The 13392-nt window shown below is 40.4% G+C and overlaps 1 protein-coding gene across 3 annotated transcripts in view; it reads left to right on the top strand.

Moving 5' to 3' along the window:
• Nucleotides 1-13392, top strand: part of ATRX (ATRX chromatin remodeler) — a 68334-nt gene that overhangs the window by 35876 nt on the left and 19066 nt on the right. For all 3 annotated transcript variants that reach the window (XM_040084266.2, XM_040084265.2, XM_040084267.2), the window contains 13 exons: nt 74-204; nt 712-924; nt 2435-2528; nt 3069-3177; nt 3786-3965; nt 4343-4484; nt 4870-4979; nt 6795-6941; nt 7129-7306; nt 10941-11078; nt 11290-11465; nt 12392-12509; nt 13077-13207. In XM_040084266.2, the coding sequence (XP_039940200.1) occupies nt 74-204; nt 712-924; nt 2435-2528; nt 3069-3177; nt 3786-3965; nt 4343-4484; nt 4870-4979; nt 6795-6941; nt 7129-7306; nt 10941-11078; nt 11290-11465; nt 12392-12509; nt 13077-13207 (1867 nt within the window). The remainder of the gene's footprint in view (nt 1-73; nt 205-711; nt 925-2434; nt 2529-3068; nt 3178-3785; nt 3966-4342; nt 4485-4869; nt 4980-6794; nt 6942-7128; nt 7307-10940; nt 11079-11289; nt 11466-12391; nt 12510-13076; nt 13208-13392) is intronic.

The raw sequence follows: 13392 nt of genomic DNA, 5'->3' as shown, positions 1-13392 counted from the left end.
GTAGGGTTACACTTGTCGTTCATAGATTTCCTTGAACAATGGAATAAATAGTGTTTTCTGTTTTACTTCAAAGAATTGCCAAGAAAATGCTTTTAGAAGAAATCAAAGCAAATCTTTCCTCTGATGAGGATACATCTTCAGATGAGCAGCCGGAGGAAGAAAAAAAGAAACCTGCAAAGCAAACTGAAAACACAGGAGATGATGGTAAGCTCCAAAAAGCATCTGGGAAAAAGTGGTGCTGTGGCACCTGTCATGATTTCAAGGGTCACTTGGGAAAAGGATGATTGTTAAAGTTTTCAGCAAAAAATATTACTGATTTTGATATGTGGTTGTCACATAGAGGCCAATGTGCATGGCCGTGAGGATTATCATCTCTTTTAGTCTTCTGTATGTTTACTTTTTTGTTATAGTCCTGTTTTTGTAAGCAATTAAGGAGTCCTAAGGGTCTGTGAGGGATAATCTCTACAAAACAGTAAATTCTGCAGGTGCACAGGGGAGATTTGGCTGACACACTCACTGGAGCAGGCACTCCAAGCATTCAGGCAGTGGGAAATACTAAACATTGGAGGAAACTGGTGTGCTGTTGCTTGTAATTCCCTGGAAAAGCACAGGATTTAGCCTAAATGAATTCAGATTTCAATTCTTGCCCATTTTATGTGAGATAAAGAAAGTGGCTGGTATGCATGTGGTGCTGACTCTTCTGTGTGACAGGAGAGAAGGAAAAGGAAGACAAGAAGCCTGAAAAGGAGGAAGGTAATTCTGAGTCGGATTCAGAGGAAGAAGAAACGTCCAAGAAGCCCAGATACAGACACAGACTGCTGAGGCAGAAGCTCACCGTGAGTGACGGGGAGTCTGGAGAAGAAAAGAAGGTGGTGAAACCAAAAGACAAAAAAGAAGCGGGGAAGCGCAGAAATAGAAGGAAAGGTACATTATCCACTTTTCCTTTTTTTGGTCATAAAAAGTACTTGCTTCTGTAAAATAAATCCAAAGCTTGTCAGAATGGAGATCTCAACCTTTGCGATTTTAAAATCCCTGTATAAACTTCCTTGTGGATGAATTCTAGCATTCCCTTAGCTTTGTTTGATAAATAGTTTTATTTGAAATGTCAAATACGAGTGCAGCTCTCTCCACTCACTGTATCCTCTGAATTGGATTAATCCTGTGGAGTCTTAGAATATCCATCCTAAAGAGCAGAGATGTCTCAATGTGGGGAAACGTCTTGTCCTTGATGTGATTTCCCTCTTGGACTGGCAGCAGGGATGTGAAATTGCAGAGGAGCAGGCTGGAGCTGAGCACCAGATGGCACTGTGAAATGAGCCTGGCCTGGGGCTTCATTGTTGCAGGAACAAAGAACCTCTGGGTGTTTCCCGGCCAGGAGAGGTGCGCTGGGCTTCCCTGCTCCCTGTGTTGCACTAATGCCAGCCAGCTTTTGTGGTCTTCCACGGGATAAAAGATGTGATGTGATTTCTGTAGCGTTTTCCCCTGTAGAAACACTCGTTTTTATCTGTTTGCGTATTCATGTTTTTCCTCCCTTAGAGGATTAAAACTCTACCTACAGCATTTCATGCAGGAGGAATAAATGTAAATTACCTTTGAATTAATGTAAATTACCTTTGAATTAATGTGCAGATTTAGAGGCAGCTCAGGGTTCTTTAGTGCAAGCCTTTAAAGCTGACTGCCCTCAAATAGAACAACGTATTTCATTTTGCCCTTTTTAGCCCTATGCTGTGAATGCTGCCTTTCCCCATGTATGTAGAACAACTCATGTTTTAAGCCTTGTCATTCATAAAACAATTAAACTTTCCACTGCGTTCAAGGTCAAGCTGAAATTAAAGGTGTTAAATACCACGCTGGTGTCTTCATTACCTAAAAATGCCAGTGATAGCTCCTCAAAATCCTTAGGAGAGCATTGCTAATGCTGCTCTTCGAGGTGTATTTTTAATTGCTTCTTGAGGCAGTTTTGAGCTTGCAGTACCTGAGGAAACACCAAGCCATAAATGTAGCGATGCAATTTTATATTTTGTGTGTAAATAAGGGCCCTTTTCTCAAAGTATGGTTATAAAATGACATGTAAAGCAGTTGAAACAAAAGCTTCTGTTCAACTAAAAAAATCACCTTTTGTTTTCTGAAGTTCCATACTGTTCTCCCATCATTTAATGCTCTCTTCCATTTGCTTGTAAAATAAATGGAGATGTTCAAGCAATAAGGACCTCAAGGCTTGTGGTACAATAAGCCATTCACCAGGACTCAGCCAGAGCTTAAATTTTAACCTTTTCTTCTCTGGAGCCCTTTTATCCCTCTTGCTTCTTACAAATACTGGTCTGAAATGATCCTTGGCAGTGTTTGCTGCTCTTCAGCAGTTTGCTGTGCAGTGAGGAGCTGCTGGCTTTGCAGTGATACTCACCAGGAAATAAATGCTCCTTTCTTTTCCCAGTGAGCAGTGATGACTCGAATGACTCCGAGTTCCAAGAGTCTGCAGTGAGTGAAGAGGTCAGTGAGTCTGAGGATGACCAACGGCCAAGAACAAGGTATGAAGAAAGCTGAATCACTGTGAAAACTGTGTTTATTTGGGGTTTTAATAGTGCAGTTTATGCAGGGAGATGGTAAAAGTTAAAACACTTTGGAGCAGTTCTTAAAACCCTTGATGATATTTCTGTAGGAATTATAGAACATTAATTTATTTTGCAGCAAATGTGGGAATTTTGAATTTGTACCACAGTAGGGGATACACGACAATTTGATAAGCCAGTACTTCACTGTCAAGTGGTGTATTGGTGTATTGTATAAAACTTATATATATATTCTATTTATATTATCTAAATATATATAGATTCTATTTATATTATATAAATATATATATTTATAGTTCTGAGATTCTGTAAGGTTTTCTCATTGCTCTGTGTGTCCAGTGGGCCGAGCAGGAAGGAATTTGGAAGTCAGCCCTAACTGCACAAAAGGAGTGCATATATTATTATTTAATGATTTTATACTCCTTTACCATTGTTTTTCAGTGAGGCAGAGGATTATTATGGTTGATCAGTAATATTGCCTTTTTGCTTTTTACATAGATCTGCCAAAAAAGCTGAGGCTGAAGAAAACCAGCGCAGCTACAAACAGAAAAAGAAACGAAGGAGGATAAAGGTTCAAGAGGATTCCTCGAGTGAAAATGAGAATAAGGTGCTGTCTCATGTTTTGAAGTGATAAATAGGGAGTTCCTGTCTCTTCTGCCAGCTGCTCAGGGTATCTCAGACAGCTCTGCACAAAAGACAGTAAAAAAAATTAAAATTTTTCTCAATGTTAATTCAGGCTACGATTTGTGAAATGCCACCATTGAGGTGAAACATTTTGTTGAACTAAAACTTTTCCTGTCTAGATCTTGATAAAACTGCACGATATTGAAGTGAATGGAATTTTTAATCTAAATGTAGATGAGGCAAGTTGTAGATTAAGGCTTTGGTAGTGTTGAGGTTTCTTTTCGTGTGTGGTGTAGGTAAGGGCTGATCTGATTTAGCACCAGTATAACAGGAAAGAGGTGTTTTATTAATAGTCATTCGTTACTATCAAATGCCTTTGCACAGCTGGGCTTATCTTTGATATCTCAGAATACATTACAGTTAAGGTGGCACTTCTTTTTTGTCAGACTTTTTAAAAAGGCGCTTTTTTTCTTATTTGCTGAACTTCACCTGTGTGTGTAAGAATTTCTGGGAGCTTGTCTAAGAAAGAAGAGTTTGATGGTTTGTGCCATGATTTTCTTGCTAATGTGTACTTTATTTAATTTCTGATAGAGTAACTCTGAGAATGAGGACAATGATGACTCAAAATCTCCTGGAAAAGGCAGGAAGAAAATCAGGAAAATTATTAAAGATGATAAACTTAGGACAGAAACACAAAATGCACTCAAAGAAGAAGAAGAAAGAAGAAAACGTATAGCAGAGAGAGAACGGGAGAGAGAGAAATTGAGAGAGGTATGCTCTGGTTTCTGTGTAAAATTCTTTGAACTTGAATTCCTGATGATGTTTAAGATGATAAATTTCAAGCTCTGTGTAATTTGATGAGTATTTTTTGAAAACTGCTTACGTGCAGCCTTACAAGCCACAGGTTTTGTCTGCAGTTTCCTGCAGGTTGACCTTGGTAAGTTTTATTTGACTGCTGTGACCGTAGAAAGTTATTTCAGTTCCCTGCTGCTTCACTTCAGTGCCACAGTAAGTTGTGATGCAGTCAAGAATTGAGAGTTTCTCTTTGCTAAATAAATTATGATTTCCAGTACTGGTAAATCTGAAGTGTCTCAAACACTGGGTGTTACTCATGAGGAATTCCTCTGATGCCCTGTTTCTGTTTGCAGGTGATAGAGATCGAAGATGCTTCACCTCTGAAATGTCCCATTACAACCAAGCTGGTTTTAGATGAAGATGAAGAAACCAAAGAACCATTAGTGCAGGTTCACAGGAGTATAGTGACCAGGCTGAAGCCACACCAAGTAGATGGTAAGGAAAGAGTTCAAAGGAAAAAAAAAGAATTTTTTTCTCTCCAGGGGCACAGCAGACTGAATTAGAATAATAAAAACTCCCTGACTGGCAAAACCAGAATGTGTCTTCTCTTCTCCTTGTCCCCAAGATGAGGCAATCTGCATCCTCACAGGAATATTTTCCAACCCAGTTGCCACATCTTCAATGAAGCTTTGAATATATAATCAAGTTCAAGACAAACATCATCCCACATACAACCCACAGGACAGAAATGAATCAATAATTATCATGACAATTGCTTTCCTAAGAGTTAACATGATCTCAGTGATCACAGCATGCTCTTATCGGGTCAGCTTTAATGAAATGAATGTTTAATCAGGAAACTTTCAATCCTTTTCTTCAGGTGTTCAGTTCATGTGGGATTGCTGTTGTGAATCTGTAAAAAAAACCAAGACATCTCCTGGCTCTGGCTGCATTCTTGCTCACTGTATGGGCCTGGGAAAAACATTACAGGTAAGAAACAAAAAATTATTTCCAAGGGCTGTGTAGTTCTCTTGCAACTCAGAACAACAAAATAAATGCAGCTGGCAGGAGAGAGGCTCCAGGAAGCTGTTTCTAAGACTGTGAAATAATCTTAAGCAGGTTGTGCTTTTTCTGTCCTCCTCATTCATTTCCCCCCTTAAATGATTTCTTGACTGTTTTTAAATTAATTGCTGCTGATAAAGTGCAAGTTTATCAGATTTTGGTTGTTCTCATTTTTTAATGCCAGACCTTGTATGTAAAGTCAGATGCTGGTGGGTTTGTGGGGATTTTTGAGTGACTCAGAGCTGAGGATGATCAGAGGAACTGAGGTCACTCACCGTATGACCAGTTCAGGCAGACCAAGCTGCAGCTTGGTGCTGGTGCACAGCAGGGTTTGACCCCCAGCTCCAGCATATCTAAAAATTTGCCTTGTTTAGGGAAATGGGGCTGACAGACACAGTATTTTGACAGAACACTTCAGAAATCACCTTTGAAAGGTGTATTTTTACAGACTTGATGCTAGCTTAGGTGGTGTGGTTCTTGGGGAGTTAATCACACCTTTTAGTGGAGATTTGCAACACTTTGCAGAACTGTTGTCTAGGGGACTTCTTCCACCTACACTTTACACACCATGCAGTTTGATGAAATACAGCAGAAGGTATTTTTATAGTGATCCAGATGTGTTAATGACAGTAATTTTAGCTGTAACTTCTTGATAATCAAAGAAAGCCACAGTTAGAAACATCAGTATAAACCATTGTGAAGGCTGGTGTTTGGAGCTGAGGTGGTTGGTTTTTTCCATATGTGTCCATTTGCCAGTCACTGCTGTGCTCTGTGATGCCATTTCTTGTTTAGCTCTGAAAGATCTGAACCAGCCAGGAGTTCTAGCAGACTTTGCCAACTGCAGGATGTCAGTAGAGATCAGGGAAATCAGGGAATTGGGGACTTGCTGGCCAGGACAGAGGACTGTGGTCCTGAGACTTCCTGGGTAGTTTTGTCTTACACAGAACCACCAGGAAATCCTTTTGTTTTAAAAGCACTTTGCTGCCCAATGTTCCAAGCACAGTCAGGCAGTTTAAAACTCCTCTATCAAATCCCAATTGCCAGATGCCAAGATTTGATGCAGAAAGAGCTGCTGCTGTTGTACATCCAAAGGGAGAGCTGGAACAGCCGTGGCATCACTGGCTCTCCTCTAGTCCTGCCTTTGTTTGCTGCTGCTCAAAGCAGGCAGCCCAGCAGAAGCACTGAGTGACACCAAAAGCTTTTGGGTTTTTCCCAGCCTCCAGGAGGTGGTGTCATCCTCGACACGCAGCCAGGCTGGCTGCAAGGTGAATCCTTGGAAGACACTGCCACAACCTGCTGCAGAGCTGTGCTGAGAGGATTTGCCTTGAAATACCTTGAAAAAAGCGGGAGAAACTGCTTTAAGACTGGAGTTCACTTCTAAGAAATTGGACTGTGAATTTATTTTATGTTTGGGATGAATGTTGGGGGAAAGCTTAAAAGTGACCTGATGGAAATGTTTAATTTATGAAAATGATTGGTGAAATGTAAAGGGAGAGTTTTCTATGAAATCCTTCAGCAGTTCAAAAGTATCTCGGTATGTGAAGGATGTGTGCAGCCATGGGACACAGAGTAAGGAGTGGATGAAATACACCTGTATGAAAATCTAACCAAAAATTCTATTTGTTTAACCAAAAAAATACATTTAAACAAGACTGTTGTTGCTAATCTAATTACATACTTGAATAGATAACATCTTCCTTTCCTGGTGTTTATTTGGTGTTCTGCCTGTTTTCTCTCTTGCAGGTAGTAAGTTTTCTCCACACGGTCTTGCTGTGTGACAAACTGGATTTTCGGACAGCTCTGGTCGTGTGTCCACTCAACACTGCCTTGAACTGGCTGAATGAGTTTGAAAAATGGCAAGAAGGTTTAGAAGATGAGGAAAAACTAGAGGTAAGAGGCTTAAAAAGAGTTCTTCATGTAATAACTGGATGATTTCCATAATTGGGAAGCTCCACCACTTAAAGGCTAAGAAATGTGCTTTAACTATGACTTGCATTAATACATCAGAAGTATTAAAAATCAGACCACTATTGAATATTTTAAGAGGAATTAAAGGGGTTTTTTTCCACTTTGGAAGGTTTATGAGCTGGCAACTGTGAAAAGGCCTCAGGAGAGGAGCTACATGCTGCAGCACTGGCAGGATGAGGGAGGTGTGATGATCATTGGCTACGAGATGTATCGAAACCTGGCACAAGGCAGGAATGTGAAGAGTAGAAAACTTAAAGAAATATTTAATAAAGCTTTAGTCGACCCAGGTAAGTGGAAATTTGTAGGGCTTGTATAGTTTGGACTTCCAGGTTTATGCATATGAGCAAAGAGAATAAATAGTGTTGGTAAGATTCATCAGGTTTTCTTTGTTGTTTTTTGTTGAGTTACAGAAATTTGTTCAGAATCTCCCCCGTCTGCTTTTGTAAATAGATTTCTGTAACAGTCTTCTCCATTAAATCAATACAAGGAATATATTCTAGAAACTTTTCCTGTAAAGTGTTTTTATTTGCTGGCTTTGCTTCCTTTGCAAAGTAATTGGAAGTGTCTGTTGGGGACCCAAGGCAGTTTTAATCTGTTAATTTGTTACAACCACAAGCTGTTTTGTCCTTGATGGAAATCTACCACTGAGGGGGCAACTGCACATGAAAATAGTGGGCAATGTACCTTAGAAGTGTGAAAAAACAAGTGTTAATGAAGTGCTAATTAAGGAAATGCAGATAAAGCAGTTAATTATTTTTTCAGTCTTGACAAACAGATGCCTGGTTTGAGCTGAGCTGAACTTAGCAAACTTATTTGTCAGCATAGGGAAAGTTAACCTTGAAATAACTCCTTAATTTTTTCGTAGAATCATGGAAACTTTAAGGTTGGAAAAGACCTCCAAGGCTGGGTGCAGACTCACTATGCCCATTGAGCTGTGCCCTGATCTGCCATGTCTCCTCATTTTTTGAGCACTTCAGGGGTGATGACTCCACCACCTCCTTGGGCAGTTCCTTCTGTGCTTAACCACTCTTGCAGTGAAGGCTTTTTTCCTGATATCCATCCTGAACCTCTCCTGGCACAACATGAGGGCGTTTCATGTTGCCTCATCCCTTTGTCTGTTTTAACTAATTGCAGGAGGACAGAAGTGCCTGTGTGTTGTTCCCCATTCATTTTTGGAGCCATTTGGATTGGCTCAGTGTGCATTTGCAGGATTCTCGTTTGTTCCTTGCCCTCTTGGTGGGTCAGCACGGACAGTTGCAGATTCCAGTGTGGAAGAAAACCACGTGCTGGCTTCTGCTGGGATTGGAAATAGGGAAACCTTGGCCTCTGGGAGCGCTTCCCGTTCCAAAAGCTGCAAATTTGGGATTTGAGTGCTAATTTAATGAGATGTGTCCGATGAATACTGCTGGGGTGAGATATTATATAGGAGAAGTTTGTGTTGCACTGTCATGGGGAGCAGAGGGGGAAGGTTTAGCCAAAGTTTATGGGTGGAGAAGTGATTTCAGTAATTAACCAGCTCAGCTGTGTGGGACAATGGCAGGATTTTGTACACGTGCAGGGTTTCCAGGCTGCCTTGTGCCACTGCTGAAGGACTGGTGGTTATTGATCACTGCTGTGCTCTGCTTGAAGCACTTCAATAACTTTATTTTCTTTTTTTACTTGTTGCTACTAACAACATTTCTGATGCTGTTTAACTTGGAGATCTCTGTTTAATTGGCAGTTGTATAAAGTTCTTGTAGACTTCAGAGGAACAGGAGAACTGTGTCTAAATATTTTTCTATATTTTTTATGTATTTCAGTGTATTAACATGTGCAAGTACAGTAAGAAGGGTGGGAAGATGAAGACTTTGAGGAAGGATTGCATGAGTAGAGTTTTTTAGCCTAGGAAAAAAACCAGCTGAAGTGACAAATTTTCCACCATTTAAGAGCTGGTTAATGAAAGGAGTGTTGCCAGTTGGTTTTGACTTAATTAGGAGAAAGGAAAGGGCAGAATTTATTCAGATTTGTAGCAAATTGGGTATTATTGCACAGTTTCAGCAAGAGAGAGGCTGTGGAGTTTCCCACTTGTGTCAGGTCTGCCCCTTTCTCATAACCCTTATCTCAGATGGAGAAAATGATCTAAATGATCCCCTGAGGTCCCTCTGAGCTTTACATTCCTTTATCATATTTTGAGGAATGTTCTGTCCAGAATGATTTGCATTTGTGTTTTGGAAGAACAAGGGAAAAACCCCACAAACTGATGAAAATCCCTGCTGCTGAACTGTAGCCAAGATGTTAGTCCAAGATATCAGTGCTGCATTTCTGCCAAACTAAACATGAATAATTGTACTGAGATAGGGTTTTTTTTTCGTATTTCTAGTGTCATTCATGTACTCTAAACAGCTGGTTTTGAGGGTTTTTTAATTTTAATTTCTTTAACTTCATGTGAATGAATCACAGTCTTTAATGAAGTGAGGACTAGAGAAAGGATCTGTCACTGCTAGGGATGGTTAATTAAAATTAAAGGAGGGCTTTGTGTGTAGCCACTCTGTTTTTCATTTTGTCGAAACTGGGAAGGTACAAAGTAATGAAATAATCTGGGGAAGTGTTTCTGTGGCAGGTGGGAAAATTCAGAAATACATTGGCTTGGACAAGCCTAAGTGCATTTGGAATTCCTATGTGGATTTTCATAATGGTCTTCTAGACTTGTTTCAAAAGTTTGGGGTTTGTTTTGTTTGGGTTTTTTGCTTGGAAAGAAATTTCTTCTTGATTGCTTTCTCTTCACGTGTAAGATTTAAATCACTTTTAAATCACCTTAAAATGCCATGATTAAGGTGAGTGGCACTGGTGTGTGTGTAGTCAGAGGTGTAATTGTTTCTCTGTTGTTGATCAGTGCCCTAGAATTCATTTTATTCTTTACAAGGCAGTTTAATTTAGTCTGAGATAAAATATTCTCAGTAAATTATAAAAGATGAAACTGTCCTTGCTGACAAATCCTCCTTTGCTCCTCAAATATTGGCCTTTTTAGTGCTGAATTGCTGAACCCATCTGGTGGCTTTTCTCCAAGGTTCAGCAACTTGTTGTGAGCTGCTTTCAGAGCTGAGAGTGCTGGAACTGAGGTCAGGTTTAGAACTGGTAAAACATTTACTCTGAGTTACTACTTGGATCCTAGAATAACTTTTACTTCATTTTCAAGGAAAGAAATTCCAGAAATTGCGCTAAGTCTGAAAGCAATTAAGAGTAAGTCTGTTCTGCCAAGCTGGGTATTATTTATCTTATTATTAGAGTTGCTTTGCATACTGTGGGAATGTGTTGTGGTGTGGTTTTGACATTCCTTGTGCAGCTCACTTAAACCAGACTGATATTTTATCTCCTGGAAGAAAGCTGAGGACATTCCTGAGGTGACTTTCTGCTGCAAGGTGGCAATTCACTTGTCTGTAATTCAGATCAAATCTGGTCGTGCTTTATATTATCTGAGACTTCTGATTGTACTCTGTCCCCCTGGGGATATTCTTGCCTTAATGAAAAATTTCAGGTTACCTGGTTTTTGGGTGTTTTGGGATTGCCCAAGTGTCAGTAGATGGCAGCCTAAAGCTGGAGAGAAGGAAGTTTTACTGGGTTTTGACAGGGTGGATGGAGGTGCAGCCATGCTCAACCAGCAGCAGGAATGGATCATTTTAACAGGAATATGCTGCAAAGCTGAGTTTAATCCTTGCCATGAACACTTTATTTTGATTTTACCAGAGTGGCTACTCTGAATGCTTGTGCAAAGGCTGAGCGAGAACCCAATCAGTGCTAAAAAATCTCACCATAAAACACACGAAAGAAGTTTTAAAAAAATTCTTAAGTAACATTGGTAGAACAAATTTTGGAAACTTTAGGCTGTCAGGTTCTTTGTGGCAGTGAAATACTGTGGAGAGATTTAATATTGTTTCTTTCCAGGTCCTGACTTCGTGGTGTGTGATGAAGGACACATATTGAAAAACGAAGCATCTGCTGTCTCTAAGGCAATGAATTCTATTAGATCCAGGAGAAGAATAATTCTGACAGGAACACCACTGCAGAATAATCTTATAGAATGTGAGTAGTTGTCTTTTATTTCCTTCAGTACATTTATGCCTGTCAGCCACAGAAGACGTATTTAGTTTGATTGGAAGGAAAGGATTTGAAACAGTGCAGCTGCCTGCGAGGTTTCTCTGTATTTAGATGTGACACATTTATTTTGTGTTTGCATGAATCCCAGTCCTGTGCTTTCCATTTTGAGCACTCAAGTCTGATCTGTTTCTCCTAGATCACTGCATGGTTAACTTCATTAAGGAGAATTTGCTTGGCTCAATTAAGGAATTCCGGAATCGATTCATCAATCCCATCCAGAATGGGCAGTGTGCAGACTCCACTCTGGTGGATGTCAGGGTGATGAAGAAACGTGCTCACATCCTCTACGAGATGTTGGCTGGCTGTGTTCAGGTGAGAACAGTCGGTCCCTAACTCATCACTTCATTTAACGGCAGGGAAGGAGAGGAGTTCTTTTGTCTCACTGATGAAATCACCCAAAGACCTGGAAACAACTGATTTGAGGGCTCCATAAATCTTTTAACTTAAATATTTGCGCCGATTGTTAGATCCCTGCATTATTTGTGACTAGAAAAACTTCAGCGTTTTTCTCCAAGTGTCAGCGTATTATAAAATACAAGTATTAGAGGATACAGCTATTTCCTGCTGGGAGACAAAACATTTTATGGTAGAAGAGGACATTAGTTGCTCTGAAATATTCCATTTTAATTCCATATGCACATTTAAGAACTGCCTTAAAGTCTGCACAGAAAGTTGCTGGTCCGTAGTTTGTCAGTTTTTTCTCATCCGAGAGAATCAGAACCATGGAAAACGAGAGAGAAGGAAAATTATTCAGGTTCAAAAGGGTGAAGAACTTGTTACTTTATAGACCTTAGATTAAAAAAGCTTTGCATGGAGCCCACATGGATTTTCTCCCAGCCCTGTGCAGAGCAGATCCTGTCCGTAGAATGCAGCTCTCTCTTGTGGTCATTGGTGAGTGGAGAGACAGAGTAGTGTCAGAGTCAAAAAAACCCCAAAAGTAGTTCCCAGAGCAGCTCCTGGAATTGCAATGAACTTTGCAAGGACTTGGAACTGGACGTGGGTTTAGAAGGTCACAGACTTTGGCCCGAGAAGCTCCTGAGTGGGGCAGGTGGGTTCCTGCTGCAGGGCCTGTACTGAATTGTGTTTCCTGGGCTGATTTTCCCCCTTTGGGGCTGGAAAGCACCAGGATCACCATCACTGATCCACGGTGCTGTGTCCTTTGAGATGCCACAAGTCCTGAAGCTCTCAGGAGTCGTTGCCATGTTTCTGTGACTGAAGCACTGTTTGTAAAATTGCAGAGGAAGGATTACACAGCACTGACCAAGTTCCTGCCCCCCAAATACGAGTACGTGCTCGAGGTGCGTATGACCCCGATCCAGTGCAAGCTGTACCAGTATTACCTGGATCATTTGACAGGTATGTGCCTGCAGCTCTCATGGCATTTAATAAAGGGCGTTTTGCCACAGTTGGTAGGTGAAAATCAACTTTGTGAGCGTTGTCCTATGCACTGAAGTGCTTGGATGACAAATAGGCTGGGGGTTTTTTAGGTTTTTTTGTAGTAGAATACTGCAGCATTACAGGTCATTACAGGTAGCTCAGATTAGTTAGATACATTGAAACCTAAATGCAAATGTAATTTTGTGTTTTCCACCTTGGGCTGCTTTTTCAAAACCTGAATAGACATATCTGTCTCTTTAAGAGGATTTGTGTACTTTCCTGTACTGGGGAGCAATGTGCTTTTACGTAAAAAAATATAATCGTGTTTCTCATTATCAAGAAAAAGGAGAAAATCTAATTTTGACAACTTTAACTAGGAGGAAAAATGGCTGTGAGTGAGTAATTTGAACCCTTTTACAAGAGATGTTGCAGTATGACGTGCAGCTGGAGAGAACACTCAGATCTCACTGCCGGGCTCTTCAAAGGGGAGCAGAGTGTGGCAAACTCAATTCAGGGCTCACTCTAAAACCTGAACTTTATTGTCAGGTGTAGGTGGTGGCAATGAAGGTGGAAGAGGCAAAGCTGGAGCTAAGCTATTCCAGGATTTCCAGATGTTGAGCAGAATCTGGACTCACCCTTGGTGTTTGCAGCTGGACTATATTAGCAAAGAAAATAAGGTAAATTAGATATATCAAAATACTCTCACTTGAGAACCTTCCAAATCAGCTCTGCCAAACTCTAGGTAAAGTTTCGTCAAATTAATGGAAATCTTTGTTGCTGTGGGGTCATTTTGCTGCTGGTTTTGTAATTTTTTTTTCTTGCTGGGTATGTTGTCATTCTTAAAACATTTTGCAAGGCCAGG

Source organism: Hirundo rustica, chromosome 21, assembly GCF_015227805.2.
Source record: "Hirundo rustica isolate bHirRus1 chromosome 21, bHirRus1.pri.v3, whole genome shotgun sequence".
Classification (NCBI taxonomy): Eukaryota; Metazoa; Chordata; class Aves; order Passeriformes; family Hirundinidae; genus Hirundo; species Hirundo rustica.
This window is presented reverse-complemented; position numbering and strand designations above follow the sequence as displayed.